General features: G+C 32.9%; 2 protein-coding genes across 2 annotated transcripts; one reads left to right on the forward strand and one right to left on the reverse strand.

Moving 5' to 3' along the window:
* Nucleotides 1-1119: 1119 nt before the first annotated feature.
* Nucleotides 1120-4850, reverse strand: LOC110702246. The gene is made up of 4 exons (XM_021879953.1): nt 3518-4850; nt 3126-3299; nt 2742-2950; nt 1120-2655 (listed from the first exon to the last, which is right to left on the reverse strand). The coding sequence occupies exons 2-4, from the start codon at nt 3289-3291 to the stop codon at nt 2287-2289; spliced, it is 744 nt and encodes a 247-aa protein (XP_021735645.1). The 5' UTR covers nt 3292-3299; nt 3518-4850; the 3' UTR covers nt 1120-2286.
* Nucleotides 4851-9654: 4804 nt separating this feature from the next.
* On the forward strand, nt 9655-20114 carry LOC110702247 (Golgi to ER traffic protein 4 homolog). Its single transcript, XM_021879954.1, has 12 exons — nt 9655-9946; nt 10213-10292; nt 10686-10764; nt 12105-12186; nt 12331-12481; nt 12892-12982; nt 14983-15066; nt 17127-17173; nt 18558-18686; nt 18944-19028; nt 19392-19472; nt 19851-20114. The coding sequence occupies exons 1-12, from the start codon at nt 9905-9907 to the stop codon at nt 19866-19868; spliced, it is 969 nt and encodes a 322-aa protein (XP_021735646.1). The 5' UTR covers nt 9655-9904; the 3' UTR covers nt 19869-20114.
* The last annotated feature ends 245 nt before the right edge of the window (nt 20115-20359 follow it).

Raw genomic sequence — 20359 nt, forward strand, 5'->3', positions numbered from 1 at the left:
GCCATGTATTATATCTGCTGCTGTTTTTGTTTATTTTTTGTAATTACAATTAATAAGTCCAACTTGTTAGTATGAAGCTACATCCATTTGACCATTTGAACCCGGAATGTTTGTAAGATTAGTTGGGAGTTAGCTTGCTTCTCTAATCGAGTTTTCAAATTACACGTCTTACATCTGTGCAGCTGACTAAAGTTGTCTGATGTTTAGTAATTTCTCTCTTCTTTCCTGCAGTTATATGTGGTGAAACAGGTTTTTATGAGAACATAAACTAAGAGCTTTTGATGCAGGGGTATTGGAGCTAAACAGCCCAACTCTGCTATCAGAAGTTGTGCTCGTGTGCAGTTGATTAAGAATAGAAAGATCGCTGTTATTTTGCCCAATGATAGTAATTTGAACTTCATCAATGAAAATGTAAGTCCATTTTGTTTATATGTCAGCAAGCATATGCTCATACTGGTTCATGAATCGTAGCCTTACTATATTTGCTGGTGTTTTGTGATTTTCTTACCCAAACTTATAGTAACTGCAAGTATTGTTGACTATTGGTTTTTGGTAAGTTGTACTGTGAGAACATGATGATATGAGATTTCTTCTTCTGAAAGTTCTTCACCGAAATTTCTGTAGGAGTACATGTGTACCTATGGGTTTTAATACATTTACTACGCTTCAGAAAATTGATTTCCATTTCTAAACGTCGATTATCATTAAAGAATTGTTGTTCTTTATAGTAATAGTTTCAGTACATACTGATGCTTCATGCTAGGTAGCCGTAGAGTGCCCCTAGTATGTAGCTATGTTATGAGTTATCAAGGCTTCCTTGTGCCATTTATAAAGATTGTATTCATGGAGTTTAAGTACATTTAGTGCAAAGCAAGTTAATGTAACTGATTTAAGTATTGAACTGTTTGATGTTTCTAATCCACCCTAATAAGTAATAAGTAACAAAGGAAGACTTTTATATATCACATCAATGTTATATTTCCTAATATTACAGCAGTCAGAATGTCAGTATAAAGCTACATCAATTTAAACTTGGAATTTTTGTAAGACCAGTTGGGAGTTAGTTAGGCTAACCAGTTTTCTAATTACATGTCTTACATCATCAGTTGTCTGATTATTCATAATTTCTCTCTTTTTCTACTGTTATATCTTATATGTGTCGAAACAGTTTTCTGATTCTGAATCACTTAGTTGCATAGGTCTACAGATGGTCCAGACAGAATGTGCCCTTGAAAGCCTCTGGGAGTCTGGGTGTAAGTTCCTTTCGTAAGTCTAAGTGCACTGACATATCGGTTGCTGCACTTTCATCACAATTGACTCCATATTAGTGAATATTCTTTGTGTCATTAGAGGTTATCCTGGAATGCGTATTATTTAATAAGTTGTGTTTGATTTGGTAACTACAATGGAAAATTCTAAGTAACAGGAAATTACCCCCAACATTATAAGTTGGTCTGTTCCTGTCAATAGTATTTATTCTGCCATAGATTATACTCTGCATTCAGTTATTATACATCAAAGGCTAAGCACCACTCAGGTGTCTTATTTTTTGTTAATACAAAATGCTATATATATCTCACATTATTCTTGATTATGACCTTCGATTAAGCCAAATTAATGCTGTCGAAACAAACAAAAAATTCAGTCAATACAACAATTATGCTTAAAAGACCTCTAATGATAGGAGCATTAGAGGAGGAAAAATCTCCTTAGTGACCTAAACATACGGTGTTTAATATATATAATTCTGTGATGCAAAAGGTGTTCTAGGACACTGGATATGTTGTATAAACTTCGTCATGATGAACGATGAACAGGCACTGAGGAGGTGAAGACAAAGTGTTGTTAAATTAACTTTCAAGTTGAAGCTTTGTTGAACCATGTGAAATGGTCCCATTTTAGGAAAAATAATGCATGAACCCACATGTGCAATGGTCTTTGTCAAGGGAAAAAAAATGGAAACATATCAAAATTATACTTATGGCTAGAAGAATCATTACAAGAAGATGCTCTGGACCAAAATCCGAATCAACAATCATTATTTATAGATTAGCTCTATTGGCTTTACATAATCGACCTCCTCAATGCTCGAACTTTTCATTAAGACTTTTTTCACCTTGGTACAAGTAAACATCATCTCAGCCTACTAATTTTCGCCTTCAATTGTCTCATTATGATAGCAACCCACAGTTAAATGAGAGTCTTTCAAAACGTCTAATAAGTTTTTAGGTGAACCTAGATCTAAGTTATCTACCTTCTTGGACATTTCCTTTGGGATTGCTCAGTTTAAAAGAAAGCACTTTTCTTCAATGGAGAAACTTTGGGAATTGATGTTGATGTCTTAGTGCGAGGAGTTGGGCTGAACAAACTTTGCCGTGCTGGTCTCTGAACTTTAGTGTGGCTTTTCTTGGAAGTAGATGAGCACTGACCAGAACTTGGTGAGGAGCCATTAGCAGCCAACTGAGAAGCTGACGGAGAACCTTTTTTTAGTTCAAGCTCAATCACAGTATCCTCAGGGTGGAAAATGTTTTCCTTTTCCTCGAATCCAAGAGAATGTGTTTGCTTCTTGGTGGAGGCCTCATCTTTCTTCCTTTGCCCTTTATTATTAGACATACCATCTTGATCATGCCTTTTAATCTCTGGCTTATGAAATTTCTAAAAGAAGAGAGCTTGTTAATAAATCTCATTTTCAGATTTTTCCAACTGTATATGAACTTAAAGAGTTGTCCAAAGAAACTGACCATGTCAAAGAAGCCGATCTTTTGGGATGGCATACGAAGACTAGAAGCCTTGGATGAAAAGGGACTTCTCTTTGCTTCTGTAGTGTCATTCTGTTTTGAAGCATCCAGTCCAAGACTTCGTTTGGTGCAAGAATGAAGTTGATGATTGTTCTGATGGGCTACTAAGTTCATTGTTTGAGAAGCCTTAATATCATAAGTGATACTACCATCTGAAGTAGATTAGTAGAAGAATAAGATTAACAATGCATTCACTTATAGTCCTATATAGTATTCAAAATGAAGTATGTAATTAGGCCTATTAGATTCGTGTACATACGAGAGTAGCTCAAAAGGTTCAGTTTAGCATAATAAATAATGGGAACATGATCTGATTTGTGAAACTACCTGGCATCTCCTGTGATTCCAGAAGGCTTGCAGTCTGTAAATTATCCATGGAAGTTTTACTTGGAGAATAATCAATCGACCTATTAGTAGCATATGAAGGCAAGAGAGATTGGGAGGATATTATAGAATTAGAGCTCCTTAAATCTGGTAGTTTGGGAGCCAACATGCCATGTCCTGTAATAGTTATGGTTAATTCAGTATTAGATAATAAACGAATCCAAATGAATACTCCTTCCTTTCCATGTATTTTGCGTTAGGTTTGGCACTAGCATTGTAGTGATAGGCCAAGTAACATATCCTGTGACTCAGGGAAATTACGCAAAATAATATGGGACCGATGGAGTAGTAAATAAAGTTAGATTCACTACATAAGTTCTTAGTTTCAGTTTTACCATTTCTGCTGATTGCTCGCAGAGGTGGTTTTTTGTCATGCACCTTAGAGACTCTAGTCTGGCTCCTGATTCCGGCGGACTTTAAAGGTTCTTTCCTGCTAATAATGTTCTTAATCAATTCAAAGTAAGTTTAGTTAGTCATAATGCTTTCAAGATTTTTTGCTAGTTGCTGATATAGTCATAAATATCTTGCTACAGCAGAAACTGTCCTTATCAGCCTCAACCTTTTCAGTTGGATGCTTTTAAAAAGTTCAGCTAAATATTCCAGTCCAACGGTCCTGGATGCACCTAATCAGTAAATCAGTAATGTGATAAGTGGTCAGTCAACTCACAGATTGTGATTTAGCAACAGCTGATCTTGATGTCGTCTCTGATCTTCCAACAGCCATCTGTTGTCGTATGGAGCCTTCTGTCGACACCATCTGAAAGTCCAAAAAAAGCAATAGGCACTTATGCTCAAGTCATTTATAGATGTTTCTAGCAAAAACACTATCTGATAAACCTTACCTTGCTTGGAGACGCAACTTTTGTTTTCATCAATGCTGTAAAAGGCCATAAGAGAAAAGACAGCGCAATAAGAAAGAATATCATGAGTGTGACAGAGAATAAGTAATGGTTGGAAGCAACTACAAGCAGGGCATTGAAGATTACTTTCTTTGAAACGCAATTAATATCTATCAGATATAATAAGTTCATTGGATAGAAGTAACAATTAGAATACAGTGCTGAGATTAAAAAATGCTTTCACAATTTCACTTATAAACGAAAGTCATGCAGAGCACAATACTAGTCCATCAGAACAGGTTAATAAGTAATGGTTGGAAGCAACTACAAGCAGGGAAGGTTACTTTCTTTGAATCGCGATTAATATCTATCAGACATACTAAGTTCATTGGACAGAAGTAACATTCAGAATACAGTGCTGAGATAAAAAAAAAAAAAAAAAAAAAAAAAAAAAAAAAAAAAAAAAAAAAAAAAAAAATTCTTTCACTGTTTACCTCAAAAACAAAAGTCATGCAGAGCACAAAACTAGTCCATCAGAACAGGTTATACGACTCATACATCATCTGTAACGAGTAAGCGTCTACTTACACTGACATTTCTGTTTTCCAGCAGATCCAACGCCGAGTTTCTGACTTAATTTTCTTTCCTGGCAAACTTTACTGCAAATTTCCAAATAAACAGTTACTACTTGCATTCAAAGGGATCATTAACACTTCAAAAAGTTTAGTCAAAGTCACTTAACACACCTCTTCACATTATCTTCATTTCCAAGTGAAGATGATACCTCAAGATTCTTGAAACCGCTATTCACAAGACACAATTCCTCAAGTTCAAGGAAACCTTAAACAGTCACGACAGTCAAAAGGATTAATTACTTAATCGTACACACGTTTAAGTTACAAAAATCGTAAACATGTAAGATTAAAAAGGCATGTTCATACCAGGGCTTGTTAAAAATGCATGATCCCAAGCTAAACTTTTTCTTGAATTGCATTCTTTATCACCATTTTCCTTTTCTAGTCGCAAAGTTCTTCGTTCTTTTTCAGCAAAGATCGGTACTTTATCTTTTGTTCCTCGATAAACCTTTGATTTGGAATTGCATACTAGCTCCTTTTGTGTGTCAAATGACACTATTAAATAAAAAAAATTCACAATGAATTGAATTAATCAACATGCAAGACCAAAATAATCAAAAAATTTATTATTGGGTAATTAATTTTAAGATCATGTAATAAAGGAAAGATAATCAATTATGCAATAAAACATGTTACATGACAGAAATAAGGACGAAAATGTTAATTTCAAAATTTAAATAAAAGTAAAACGTTACTTCTTGCCAGCATGACAAGCAAATGAAGCAACTTGAACTCATTCTTCTTGCAAGAAAATTAATGAATGCTTTCATTTGATAAGGTAAAAACGAAAGATTACCTGATAATCGAAGATCAACGAAGGTGTTATCGAAATCGGAATCAATGAGGAAATCATCCTCAGAAGAAAAATCAATCAATTGAATTTTTTCAACATCAAGATTCATATTTCTTTTATGGGTTTAATGTTTGATTAGTTGAAATACAGGGGAATTCACCCTTTAATTTTTTAATTTCTTTGAAAAATCTTATTAAGGGGTGATGTAATAGAAGTACTAAAAGAAGAATTATATAGTGTGATAATATATGATTCTAGGAAAATGTTATTTGAGATTTGTAACGGTTATTCATAGTAAGCCTAATAGAGTTTTTACTTGTTTGGTCAAATAGGCGGGAAACTTGTGTTATTAGAGCTGATTTTTGGGATTTTATACCTTATTTAGTCATATAATCAAAGTTAATTAATTGTATAGTGCCAAATTTCTAAACAATGTTTACTTGTTTAGTAACATGTTATTAGTTGTCTAACCCTGTCATGCTTTTTTCATGGATGATTCTATACCTAATTATGTATTGCACTATTACGGTACCGTTATTAATAAATAAGGTTTTTCAAGTACGTACTTCATAATCTATATTGAATAATTTTTGAGTACACGTACGTAGTTTGTATGGTATTGGAGGAGGTTTTCAAATTTTCAAGTCACTACTTAATGCCACAATCTATATATGTAGTAATATAGATTTACATGTACATGTATGTTTGTGGAGTTTGTGATGGTATTACGGGAGGATTATGAGGCACTTCATAATCTATTTAAATTAAATTTATATGTCCATGTGTGGCGTGTGTGGTATAGTGGTATATGATGGTATTGATGGAACTCGTGGAAGAGGTTTCTAAAAGGCACTACATAATCTATGTTGAATAATTTTACATCATTACATGTACAGGCACTACATAATCTATGTTGAATAATTTTACATGTACATGTATGTATTAATGTATGTGTGTGTAGTTTGTTGGAATTGGAGGAGGTTTTCAAGACACTTCATAGTTCATAATATGTCTCATAAATTTATGTGTATGTATATGCGTTTGGTTCAGATAATGGTATGGGTTTGGAATGAGGAATGAAACTAGGGTGGTATGGGTTTGGAACTTGATACTTAATTCCATTTGTTTGATTTTGAGTTGGGAATGATATGTTTTTCTTTTAATTTGAAGCTAAAGGTAAGGGTATGGCTCATAACCACCTCCCCCTTGGGTTTCAAAACCCCATACCTTAGGGGTTTGAGGTATAGGTTTCAAAATTGAATTTTATAAAAACAAACAATAGGTATGGGTTTCACTCATTCTAAACCCATACCTCATACCTTAGATGCTTGAACCAAACATCCTCTAAGTGTTCTTAGTTTGTGTAACCATCAGGTGCATTATGTAATTTACTTGTAATTATTTTGGTTATTGCCTTTTTCTGTGCTAATGCAGTTGGCTTGCTGAAATTTCAGATACATAGCTGCTGAGACTTTGAGAGGGTACTCTGAAGCATTGCATGGTTACATGAGATAATCAAGGAAGGGGCCAAGGATGAACATATATATTAGGGCCCAATAATATTTTCATCACATGAAAAATTTATGGCCATGATACATTGATACCTTCAACCTTTTTTTTTTTTTTGGCAAAATTGGCCTCAACATTCTGAACTTTGGCTTAGGTGCACACAACACCCTGAACTAAGAAAAATAGCCAAAACACCCTGAAGTATTAGCATGGGTGCACTTAGCACCAAACAAGAAAATTTCCGGCCAAATATGGCCGGATTTCGGCGACTTTTTTTTTTAATAAATTTTTTTTAATTTTATTATTATTATTATTTATTATTATTATTATTAATTATTATTATTATTATTATTATCATTATTATTATTTAATATTATTATTGTTATTATTATTATTATTACAAAAATACCTCGATTTGCATGTTGTTATTTTTTTTTTTTTTTTTTACAGAAATTAAGGTTTCGGAGGTCATTTTTTATCCTTAATGAGTCCAAATTAATCTCAGAATTCGCAAAAAAAAATAATGAAAATACCTCGTTTTGCGTGTCGAGGTATATCTCGATTTGCGTATTGTTATTTTTTGTGATGGAAATTGTTCGGGTAAGGTTTCGGGGGTCATTTTTTTCCTTTATGGATCCAAATTAAGCTCGGAATTCGCAAAAAAGTAATGGAAATACCTCGTTTTGCGTGTCGAGGAATATCTCGATTTGCGTATTGCTATTTCTTGTGACGGAAATTGTTTTGGTAAGGTTTCGGGGTCATTTTTATCCTCAATGACTCCAAATTAAGCTCGGAATTCGCAAAAAAATAATGGAAATACCTCGTTTTGCGAGTCGAGGAATATCTCGATTTGCATATTGGTTTCGGGGTCATTTTAACTCTTATTGGGTCCGATTTCAGCTCGGGATTTGCAAAGAAAATACCCCGTTTTACGTGTCAAGAAATATCTCGATTTGCGTGTCTTAGCAACTTAGATATTTCTCGACACGCAAAACGTGGTATTTCCGTTTTTTTTTTTTGCAAAATCTGAGCTAAATTTGGATCCATTAAGGGTAAAAATGACCCCCGAAACCTTACCTAAACAATTTTCGTCAAAAAAATAACAACACGCAAACCGAGGTATTTTCGTAATAATAATAATAATAATAGTAATGATGATGATGATGATGATGATGATGATGAATAATAATAATAAGAAAATAAAAAAAAAATTATAAAAAAAACATTTTTTTATTAAAAAAAAAAGTCGCCGAAATCCGGCCACTTTTGGCCGAAAATTTTCTTGTATGGTGCTAAGTGCACCCATGCTAATACTTCAGGGTGTTTTGGCTATTTTTCTTTTTTCAGAATGCCGAGTGCACCCAAGCCAAAGTTCAGAGTGTTGAAGCCAATTTTGCCTTTTTTTTTATATATTTTTTTAATTTTGAAAAGAATTGTTATCTCCACCTCATTCAAAAAATATTTAGTACTCCATATAAATTGAATTAATTGAATAAAATACTTTCAATTCAGTAAATATTATTCAATTATTTCATTAAAAATTTATTTTAGTTAAGTTAAAATAATTTAATGGTTTCTTTCAAAAAAATAAAAAATAAAAAATTATTTAATGGTTAAGTAAAACATGAGTGTCTCTTAAATGAAAAAATAAAAACCCTATTGGATGCACGTAACAATGCAATGTATTCATTCAAATAAGATTCATTATTGACTTTAGTTCAGTATTGACTTAAGTTCATTATTGTCCGATCTTGTTCTCTTCACCTTATTCAAATAAGATTCATTAAAAATGATTTAAGTTCACTAAAAATAATTTAGTTCGATAAAAATAAATTTAAAAGTTTAGCTTAATAAAAATAAGTTTTAATCATTAAAAATAAGTAATCTTAAAGAAAAATTATAATAGAGAGAGAATCAATAAAAATAAGTTTTAATCATTTAATTTTTCTTAAGAAAATTTTTAAGTTGAGTAAAACTAATTTCAATCTCGCAAAAATAATTATATTTGAATAAATATAATTTTAGTTCAACAAAATAAGGTGAAACATTATTGAGGGAAAGACCCTGCTCTCTTAACCTTATTTTTACTGAATTAAATTATTTTTACTAAAAAAAATTTATTTTTGCTGAACTAGAATTATTTTCACCGATTAAAACTTAGGCATTGTTAAGTTTACCTTATTTTTGCTGAACTGTAATTATTTTAACTGAGCTGAAATTATTTTTACGAACTTAAATTGTTTTTTTTTGCTGAATTGAAACTAATTTTATTGAAGTAAAATTAATTCTAATAAACTAAAATTATTTTTACTGATTCTCTTGAAACCAACTGAAATTATTTTACTAAATATTCGCTTTTAAGGTGAATTGAACATGGCTTTTTTTTTTTTTTTTATTGTTCGATAAAGTTACTGATTTTCACTGATTAAATTTTATTTATTTATTTTCAAAACTGAAGTTATTTTTGTTGAACGATAATTATTTTACCAAACAAAAATTATTTTTATCGAATATTATATAAATGGGATGAAGAGAAAATAATCTAATTATGTCATAGTTCATGTCAATTCAATGAGAGTAATTTTGTTATTGTTGTTGTCAAGCATGACCCGACTTTAATCTTTAACTCGAATCACTCCTCTAATTGGTTCGAGCATTAACTAGGAGGCGTAGGAGGTCTAACCGTCTAAGACTTAAACTTGATTAGATCTAGAAAAACATTGGTCGGTCCAATCAAGAAGACCTGGGCCTAAATCACTTCCCTGCTTTCCTATTCCGAACTGAAATCAAAATTAGCTGTTGGCAAAGATATTACAGAATTACTTTCCATAAAAATTGAAGCAGATCAATATTTAATTTCTCTTCAATTCAATTCATTATTACAAATTTACAATTACCCAATTAATATAATTCCTCAAATCAAAATTTACCCGTTATACGAAGAACATGTCTCGACCCAGAAAAGCTTCTCTGCCTCCTGCTCTTCAGGTTTTTCTATCCTAAATTCTGCTACTCTAAAATCTGAATTGTTGGGAAAAAAAACGTAAAAAACCCAATCTTTGAATTTGTTTTTTTTGATGTGGGTTTTTGATTTTTAATCTTTTTGCTGCCCCACATTTAAATTTTTCACTATTAGATCTCAATTTGGTTTAATTCTTTTTGCTTTGCTGATTACTGTGATTTTTATTTTAAAGATTGTTAATTTGATGTTAATGTTGGTGATTGATGTAAATTATGTTTGATTTCACATGCAGAGTATTGAGAAGTTGCAGAAAGTTATTGATGGAGGGAATTTTTATGGAGCTCAGCAGATGTACAAGTCTACTAGTGCTAGGTATGGATATATGTCGGTTACTTTTCATTGGCACGTATGATTCCCGCTGTTGGGAATTAATAGTCACGTTGATTGTTTAATTTGAACAAGTAACGAAATAACACAGTAATAGTGTAATTTGAACAAGTAACCAAATAACACATTGATAGTGTTATTTGAACTCATAACGAAATAACAAACTCATAGTGTAATTTGAACGAGTAACGAAAAAATACGCTGATAATTTAATTTGAACATATCATAAAACAATTAAATCTTGACCAAAAGGAGTAAAGTATATAACTTTTGGCCAACACCTTCTTGTTTGATTTATGTTATTGTTCTTTGAAATCATTGTATTGAGTATTGACTTACCTTGGTTGGGTGCATTGTGTAATATACTTGAAATTTCAGATACATAGCTGCTGAGAGGTACTATGAAGCATTGGATATCCTTGAGTCAGGTGCCTGTCTCCAATTGAAACATGATCAGGTCTTTATATCGAACACTAACTTATGAATTCAATTGATTTTTGATTCAAATGTATGCTGAGAGTATGGTCTTATTGCTGAAAGTTATGCTAAGTTTCTGTAGGACTTAATGTTGATTTGTGATCATGGCCGCTTTCTTGACATAGGTTAAGGACTTGTCTCTAGAATAAATTATTTATGTATGTGATTATGATCACTTTCGTGACAAATAGATCATGTGGGAATTTGGCTGCTTGTTTGTATTGTATGAGATCGAAAGGTTATATGATTCACTTGCTGTTGACTTGAATAAATCATACACCAGATGATGAAATTTATTTGTTATTCATGACCTTTTGGATTAGTAACTTGTAAATTTAATTAGGTTTAGTTTATATAATTGATGGCTTGTGAGTTGCACCTTTTCGTTCTATTCCCCTTCTCCCTCTCTCGCATTTTCTCTCACCAAAAGAAGCAACACTCCTGCGAGTCCTATCTGCAGATTATGTTATCCGTGTCTAGCAAGCTGCAACAAAGGAACTGCTTAAGACATTCTCAGTTTTTTGGCCGTAGTTGGTAGTCAATATTTTAGCTATTATTGCCATTAGGATAAAGCTTGAAGTGGAATCTTCTGAAAGAGCTGAGCAGGAGATAACATAGGCAAGAAATTCATACAAATATACAATTGTATTTCCTATTACTCCAGTGAAGGACTTGGATATATTAAAATCTTTGAATATTCACTGTAGTATTTTCAGGATAATTGCCGCTGTTGGAGGTCATTCCATGTTTGGCATTGTCATTCTAGGGATAGATTACGATAACTTAATTTTCTTTCCATAAGTTAGTGTCCTTTTATTATGTCCCAATATATTCTTGAAGCTCCATGAAATTGTGTTGATTTAGGATAATACTTCCGTTATTTGGAAAATTAGAAGCCTAGGTGTCATACTTTACCTCCAAATTGTTACATATCTTAAAATTCCTACTTCCTATTTGATTTTGAATAATTAACCTGTTGAATGTGGGGGTTTAATTCATCGCATTAATGATTTTGTTTGTGCTTGATAGCCATGATAGGTGGTATTAATGTATTATATTGGCTAATTTTTTAGCAGTCTATACATAGGCTGATTTTCCGAAATAGGTATCTGCACTTTGCTAGACAACCATATATACATCCATGCATGGTCAATCTTTTGCCATTTCCCTTCTTTATCTAATGAAATATGTGAATTTGCCTAAATATGACTCTGAGATCGTGAGGCCTGATTTTGTCTTTGCTGGATGTAAAATCCTTTCATTTTTAACTGTTGTGTATATCGTGTTTTCTCAATTGGTTAATATTTTCCATATGATTAGGTTACTTGTGGTGCTGAGCTGGCATTGTTGTTCGTAGAGACACTTGTGAAAGGAAAATTTCCTTACAATGACGACCTGCTTGGTCAGTACAAATTTTTGATTCAGTATATATCTTTTTTGCATTAAATTTTATTTAGAAATATTAATTGTTTGGTACTTTGGTTACGTCTAAATTTTGTAGAGTATAATCTGTTTTTGTGATCTTATAAAAAGTAAGTTTTGTCAGACCGTCTCAGGAAAATCTACGAGGCATTTCCTCGAAATGCTGTACCGGACCATGTTGGAGATGATGATGACATGCAAAAGCTTTCCGAAGCTTTGGGAGCAGCTAAAATACGTGTGGAGGCATGCGCTTCTTTTCTGAGGGCTGCTATCAGGTGAGAAATAACTAAGTTATGTTTAACTAAGAAAATCTTGAGTTGCATGTATGCATTTCTACATATGTATGCCCGTGAACTTGAGCGCAATGCTTTTCATGATCTTTGTCCTTAAGTTTAGCATTCTTTCGAATGTTAAGTGACATTGTAAAGGTGAATATGATGGACTAAAGTGTTGAACTGTCAGACCTACCTCTAAATAGATTTCTAGGCTTGTATGCTTCTACTTTAAATATAAGACAGCCTTTTAAAAGTATTTAAGCGATCAATGAGATTATTTGTCATTTTCTTATTTTGGGACAATACAAGTGTATTAACTTCTTTTAAATGGAAACAACAATACTATGATTTATGATAATATTTTTTGTGAAATATAACTTATGGAATTGCTACTTGTTTGTATTGCTTAGGTGGTCTATTGAACTTGGACCTGACAGAAATGGTTCTCGGGAGCTACATACTATGCTTGCAGAGTACATATATTCCGAGACACCTGAGGTGGTAAGTTGACACTGAACTGGATGCAAGAATGGTAACAATTGGTTAGACTTATGGTTGTTTGGTTATTGTTTCTAAGCAAAACAATGATTTGTTGAACTCTGATTTTCATGGCTAAATCTTTTTAATTGATGATAAAATGTAATTTTACTGAAAAAGACAGTATGTGCTTTGGAAAAGGTGATTGTGCTCATTTTTCTGCTTTTGTTATGCTACTATTTAGTTTGTCCAAATTGTTTAAAAAAATCGGTTGGTAGGATAGTGTTTTAGAAGTTGAAATAGTATGCATTTAGCCTAGATTTCAGTGTTTTGACTTAAACTTAGAATCCTGGACAAAAAGTTGAAGCAATTTTTCCAAGAATGTAGAAGCTGAAGATTACACCTTTACTTCTCACTCGGACGTGGGAGTATTGGTTTGGTGTTGGTTCGTCGCTACTTTTGTGTCTTGCACTAGTATCTGCAATTAATGATTCATTTGGTTGATCACGTATGGCCAAAAAGAACCTAAATCGTACTTCTTCCGTCTTTTTAATTTTGCAGTGTTTACCTCTTAGGAAGTTTCTCATGCAAGATGCCCGTTTTAGGAAAACAAATATCTCCTATCACATTGCAAATACCCAATGTACCTTGTTTTTGCTATTGCTTTAGTTAATGCGTACAATCACATGTACAGATTTGTAATTTAGCCTTCTCTCTTCTCCTTTTTCCCAGTACCTAAAATCTTGTGCAATCCCTCCATGTTGCAATCTTGTGCACTCAATGTTATAACTTTCTATTGGTTAGTTTGGCCTTGTTAGGCTATTACGTTTTTGCTATTGTTTGGTTCACCTGGCATGTTTTACCAGCTAGTAGAGTATAAATTGTTGACTTTTTTGCTAGCTAGCGGTATTAATTGTTTTATGCAAAAATCGATGTAACTGACCTTTTTTTTTCCATATAGCTGGCCAATAATAGGCATTCTTAGATTTAAAAAAAATACTTTTCAACCAATTCAAAATTCATTAACTTATCAGTTTTTATTTTTTATTCATTTATTTATTTTTGCCTAACTACTCTAAAAGTCAATACAAAAAGTTGGCCAAATGCTATTTTCCGAACAAGGCATTTGTTTACTTTAATCTATCTTTAGCTTCTCTTTCTCCATCTCACTTCTTCATTTGAACTTTATACTGAAAAAGTAAAATCAATCCCTGTAAATGCATTGGGGATATTTTGGGTCTATTTATGATTTCATTATTTCGATTATTATGAGAAGGAAAAGGGAGAGGCAAGAAAAGTGAGGATTGGTAACTGATATGGTTTAGTCAACTAGTATTTTTATAAAGACTACAAGCCTGTCTGCTGAACTAATTTGTCATCTGCCATATTTGGTTTTGATGGGATTAGTTTTGAAGCATTTAGGATAGTTTTAAATAGTAATTTGGTCAAAAGGTTGTTACTTCTTATTTATACCACTTTCAAAGCTGGACTATATTTAAGAATAATATCTCCAGAAACAGCTTTGTAGAAAATTTGTGATAGAAAGACGAGTTTCAGAAAAGCTACTGAGTGTGAGTTCTTATAGTTTTAATCTAAGATGTTGCAGGATTGTGGGTAAGGTCTTAGGTATAGATCACTGTTCTGAACTGCACTATATCCTAGTGAATTGATCTGCGTGACTGATTTCTATCTTGCTATCCATTTAGTCAAGCATTCAGTGAAGTTGCCTATCCACTTCTAAAGACATGGTCATGACTTAGATAACTTGTTTTACCTCTTGAATTAACTAGTTGAACTACCTGTTTAATGTCATACTTATGGAATAGGCCCCAAGCTTTCTGTCTTATAAAAATTATTCTGTTAAATCGTTGTTGAGAAGCATGATGTCTTTCATTTGGGCAATTAATGCTTCCTTCTTTTTTTTTTTTTGGGTCTATATGATGTAATTCTATTTTTTTGTTCATTATTTCATGGTTTCATATAGTGTAATGGTATAACTCACATCCACACTTTCATAATTGTAGGACATGGCCAAAGTATCATTCCATTTTGTTCGTGGGAATAGTCCAAAGAAATTTGCTGATACACTCGTAGATTTCATGGAGAAGGTAAAGCTTTCTACAAAGAAATAAAAAATATTTCTTTTTCTTAAACTTTCGCAATGGAATTAAGCTGTCAAATATATTCTCTATAAGCATATTTGATGTAAGCATGGATTGCTTTTCATGTTTCCAAGATCTTTGCATTTATTAGTTTTTATTTGAGTGAAAATCTAATGAAATTGGATGCAAGCTTTATGGAAAGGCTTTTGGTTAGCAAAAGTCATCCAACCACTTAAATCTTCTGAGATATGTTAATCTTTGCCCTCTTGTTTATTAGGGAAATAATATTATATATATATATATAAAAAAAAAAAAAAGGAAACTTAAAATAGATGAGGACTCTAGTAAAGCCCTTTTAAGATTTTTAGAGATCAATGGTGTTCCTTTTTTATGTTTCCATGATATAATAGCCCTATTCATTACATGAAATTCATTTTATTCAACAAAGGTACTAAATAGTAACTTTGGTCCAAATATGAGGTAGGAAAACAATTGAGAAATGAAAATAAAAATAACTAATCATTATTGGGGTTTCTATATATTATCTATATGGTCGCCACCATGTCACACGGCATCACTAACACTCTCACCAACTCGCATGCCTAGAATCGGTCACCATCTAACATTCTCTCAAATATTATCACGTAAAGAGGGTAGCAGATTTGCCTTTTGATTTTTATATCCGACCATTAAAGAACAATCAATACCAAAGGTCAAGATTTCAACCATACACTACAACATAAGACAATTGGTATTTGTTTTTAGATAATTTCTTTCTAAAACACCACCACAGTTCTGCTGGTAATGGGGGAATGTTGGTGATGGATTGTGTGTACTGTGTAGTAAGATTGCAGGAGTGGAAGTTATAGCCTTGCAAAATAAGCACTAGTACTATCTTCCTCTCTTCTCAGTTGTGACCATGAACCTTGTTATGAGCTTAGAAGTTGTACTGTTGTAATTCTCCAATCTAATTAAATTCTTGATTTTTCTCTTTTAATCACCATTTTGGTCATAATTTTTTAACTTCTATGGTATATTTAATTGATGAGCTATCATTGCTAACATCCAAAAGATAATTCTAGGTCATATTAACTTGATCACATTTCATCTTTGAACTATCATATTAGTGGTCCATTTTCTAACTTTAGCCTCCAATCAAAACCAAGTCTTATGTCTATATATTTGTCATTATAGGAGTTTCAAGTATAAGTACATCACATCCATCACTTAGCATCCAATATCTGTGCATAATCGTATCTTTTATATAAGGCAAAATTGGTATAAACCACCATTTTTGTCTAAAATTTTTGAAAAAACCACCTTTTATGTTTTTTTTATTTACTAAACCACCTTTTAATTACCTAAATTCTTGATTGCACCACCCCTATTTCAAATTTTGACGAAAAATTTAACTGAGACGTCAAAGGGCCCACAACTTGTGCCTTTCGCTCCTAAATCATGTATCTTTTCACCTCCAAAAACATTTGACCCTTCCTTCTATATAAATGGATGACTAAATTGAGTAAAGCTCTAAAAAACCAAACCTAATTTTGCTACAAAAATTAAATTGTATTATTTATTTATTCTAATACTGAATAGAAGTGATGGTTGAGATGAAATGGAAGGTTTTGCTATGGTTGATGATTTGGAAGTGGATGGTTGAGATGCAATATGTTAGATTTGAAATAAGGATGGTGCAATAAAAAATTTAGGTACTTAAAAAGTGGTTTAGTAAATAAAAAAACATAAAAGGTGATTTTTAAAAAAAGTTGGACAAAAAAGGTAGTTTACTACTTGTTTCATAAACATAGATGACATTTCAAGTTATACTACTTGTTTGTCGTTTTTTTTGGGTGGGGTTTCTCGTTCTAAAAATAGGAAATATGATTTTTGTGTGGGTGCATATGTCGCATGCATTTTAGTTTATATATCTCGAAACTTTGTAGGAGTGATATAGTAGCTTGTGAGTGAAATATTATCTATATATGGTAGGTGACTTTATGAAGATTTATGTGCTATTTTTGCAAGATATTTTTCTAATTCAGTGACATTTTCCAACTTTGCAGTGTTACCCAGGAGAAGATGATTTGGCCATTGCTCGTGCTGTTCTTATGTGAGTTTTTCGCCGTTAACATTCAACAACTTCTTGCAATTTTCTTACATTTTAATCAATTAAAATCTTTGGTGGAAATATGTTATTGTGTTGTCCTTCACTATTTAAGGGTGTGTCATAAAGTGGTTGAGACTCTAAAATTAAAATCTTAAAAAAAAAAAAAAATGTACAGATGCCCTTAGATCTTGAGTTTATGATGTAGACCTCTTAATCATGCTATTGTAGAGTGTGTGCGCGCATTGTCACGTGCTGACTATTTTTCCCTAGTCACGCATAGTGCGCCACCTGCTTATAGTCTGTCGTAAGACGAGTTAACAAGACCCTTTGGTTAAACTAAGCACTCACCCTTAATGCCTTAGTCTGAATTTACGACTAAGTGTCGTAGACAATTGAGCACACAAGCTAGTATGCCCGATCACTCACTTGGCACCCTCATGCCTTGGTTTTCCTCACACCCTTTAAGTGTGTAAAGGAAGAGATTGAGTTGCTAGAGAACACAAGTGCTTTGGGAATGATTTTTGTATTGCTCTTAACTTGAATGTACAAATGAGCCTTGGAGCCCGATTTATAGTGCTCCATCCTACTTACAAGCTTTATCTAAAATAACCCTAACCTCCTCAAATGGAGGGTCTAGACTACAAGTATCTAGAGAGTTGCCACCTCCAAAGGAACATACATACAAGGAGGTTTTTACATCCTTCCATGCCTAGAATGCTAAAGACTAGCATTGAACATTCTAGAACTTTACATACTTGTGTACATACACAGAAGATCCTAGAAGACTTTTACTATGTACCAGACCTTCCTTGATTATTCTAGAGTCATCCACTCTAGAACAGTCTTCCAAAGAACCTCTTAGATAGCTCCGGAAACTTTTAGAAGCATCTCGCGTTTTCCCTGCCAAAAACTTGTACTTTGGTACTTCATCTTGGAAAACCGACACCACCATGGTCTTCCTCGGCCCAAAAGACGATGGACCCCCAAATTTGGGCCCATTTGGAATTCATTTGGCCCTCAAATGGCCCATTATTGCATTACTGTCACTTTGGTGTTCACTAGGATTTTATCACCTTAGCTAAATAAAGCTCTATAGGGGAAAGTGCTTAGTTGGGCACCAAGGTCAAGCCCCCTAGCCACGATTATGCCCTGTTGCCTAGTGACCCAAATGACGCCCATGGTTGGCAAGGGAGATGACCCGTGACAGCGTGCTCAAGATCGCGTTATAGGATTTATGTTCATACCTAACATCAAATTGCATTGCATTGCATGTAAAATATTTTAGTCCTTTTGCCATGGTAATTTGTTTTGATCCTGTATCTGTTTGTCTCAAAGAAGTTTCAGAAATCTGATAATTAATTTAGTGAGATACTATTCTCTTTTGCAGGTATCTAGCTCTAGGTAATATGAGAGATGCAAACTATGTTCTGAATGAGGTCAAGAAGCAGGCAGAATCTAAAGAATTAGATTTTCCAGACTCGGATCTTATGCAATTTATCAATTATCTCTTGCAAACGTAAGTCACAAGTCTTTACCACTATCATATAAGTATTTGAATTGTTTCTTCATGTGCAATATTCTTCGGGTGTTCTTGTTATTTCTTTCTACTTCACATCCCTCAAAGGAAAATTTTCTAACTTTAGTGTCAAGTAACGATTGATGGCGTAAATATGATATGTGAAAACCCTGTTTTGCATCCAAGACAAGCAATATTAGTCATGGATGAGGTCAAGGGATTGTGTATCTGAATTCTCCCTCCTTTTGCGTTTTCAGGTTGGAAAGGGATGCTTTGCCTCTATTTAGAATGTTGAGGCAGAGTTACAAGTCTAGCATTGATATAGATCCTGCATTTAATGAGGTACTTCACAAACTCGTCTTAGTATATGAGAAAACATAACATGCATGATCTGAACTTTTTCACATCTTCTTGAATTTATCGCACCTTGTAATTTGAGAGCTCTTTCTCATAAAAGTCCAAGTGATATATCACTTGCAATTATTACGAGGACACGACTAATCCAAGGTTGTATTATTTATAGATGTTTAAAAGTTGAGATAATTCTTTCCAAAAAAAAAAAAGTTGAGGTCATTCATGTTTTATGTTGGTCACTTTCATGCTAAAGTTCAGTTGAGATTGTTCAATAAATAAACTCTGGACACTTTTTAAAGGCTTCTGATTGAATTTTTGATATTGAGCTTCTGACTGTATTATATGGTTCAGTTCCTAGATGAGATAGCGGAGAAGTTTTATGGAGTACGACGCAAAAATCCCATGCAAGGGATGTTCGGGGATATCTTCAAGGTTATTTTTCATCCTTAATACTATTATTGCTTTTCAACCAATGATCTCTCAATAGACCCTTTTGTTGATTGTAAATAACAACCTTCTCTTTCACTTTAACTTAACCTTGTCTTCCTCTAGAATAGAATGTGGCAAAAGGTAGAGTTTTTTGATGCAAAACTGCGGCTTTGTTTTTTGTTCTTGATGCTTTGAAACTAAGAGAAAATTACATAAAGTTTGCTTACCTTTTTTTACTCCTGCACAACACATCACAGTAAATTTTTGAAATAAATTTGATAAGGAAGTTTTAAATGAGCCTAAAATAATAAAGAAACTAGGAAGCTAACACTGCAACCTATGCGATGATATTGATCCCTGATTACTGTCGTCGTTCTGCAGATGATGGGAGATATGTGACATTATTGATTGATCAGGCTGTAATGCTGATCGTGTTGTTTATTGTATCATTAGAATCATAGGTGGCTGCTCGAAAAATTATGACATTATTTTGTATCAATAACAATCTCTTTCAAAGTAACAGCTAGTCATTCAATATGTTATTATAAAATTTTGTTGGTACAATTTCTGGTATTTTGTTTTCTGTTATTAACCAATAATCTGTGTTCAACTTCCTTTGCATAGTAAAAATTTTATTTTATTTTTTGTTTGTGAATAGATGTGATCATGTGAATGATCTAATTTGTATGTAATACTTAATCTGTATGTACAACACTTATTATGTTTAAAGCAATTAGTCCGATGCCTTCTTCCTTTAGTAAGGTAATTTTGCTTTCAACTTTATACATTTCGTTTTTAACTCTCTAAACAAAGTATCTCTACAACGGCATGGTCATTCATGCAACAAAATCCGAGGATCATACGCTTGACCACAACTTCCTGAAAGCTGA

Source organism: Chenopodium quinoa, unplaced genomic scaffold, assembly GCF_001683475.1.
Source record: "Chenopodium quinoa cultivar QQ74 unplaced genomic scaffold, ASM168347v1, whole genome shotgun sequence".
Lineage (NCBI taxonomy): Eukaryota > Viridiplantae > Streptophyta > Magnoliopsida > Caryophyllales > Amaranthaceae > Chenopodium > Chenopodium quinoa.

Excerpts from the sequence above, each read along its gene's own strand:
- LOC110702246 (XM_021879953.1), bottom strand. The coding sequence starts at position 3,291 with ATGTTGGCTCCCAAACTACCAGATTTAAGGAGCTCTAATTCTATAATA. Across the intron at positions 2,951-3,125 it reads GGAATCACAGGAGATGCCAG|ATGGTAGTATCACTTATGAT; the intron begins GTAGTTTCACAA and ends AATCTACTTCAG. Across the intron at positions 2,656-2,741 it reads AGATCGGCTTCTTTGACATG|AAATTTCATAAGCCAGAGAT; the intron begins GTCAGTTTCTTT and ends CTCTTCTTTTAG.
- LOC110702247 (XM_021879954.1), top strand. The coding sequence starts at position 9,905 with ATGTCTCGACCCAGAAAAGCTTCTCTGCCTCCTGCTCTTCAG. Across the intron at positions 12,482-12,891 it reads TTTCTGAGGGCTGCTATCAG|GTGGTCTATTGAACTTGGAC; the intron begins GTGAGAAATAAC and ends TGTATTGCTTAG. Across the intron at positions 17,174-18,557 it reads ATTGCTCGTGCTGTTCTTAT|GTATCTAGCTCTAGGTAATA; the intron begins GTGAGTTTTTCG and ends TCTCTTTTGCAG.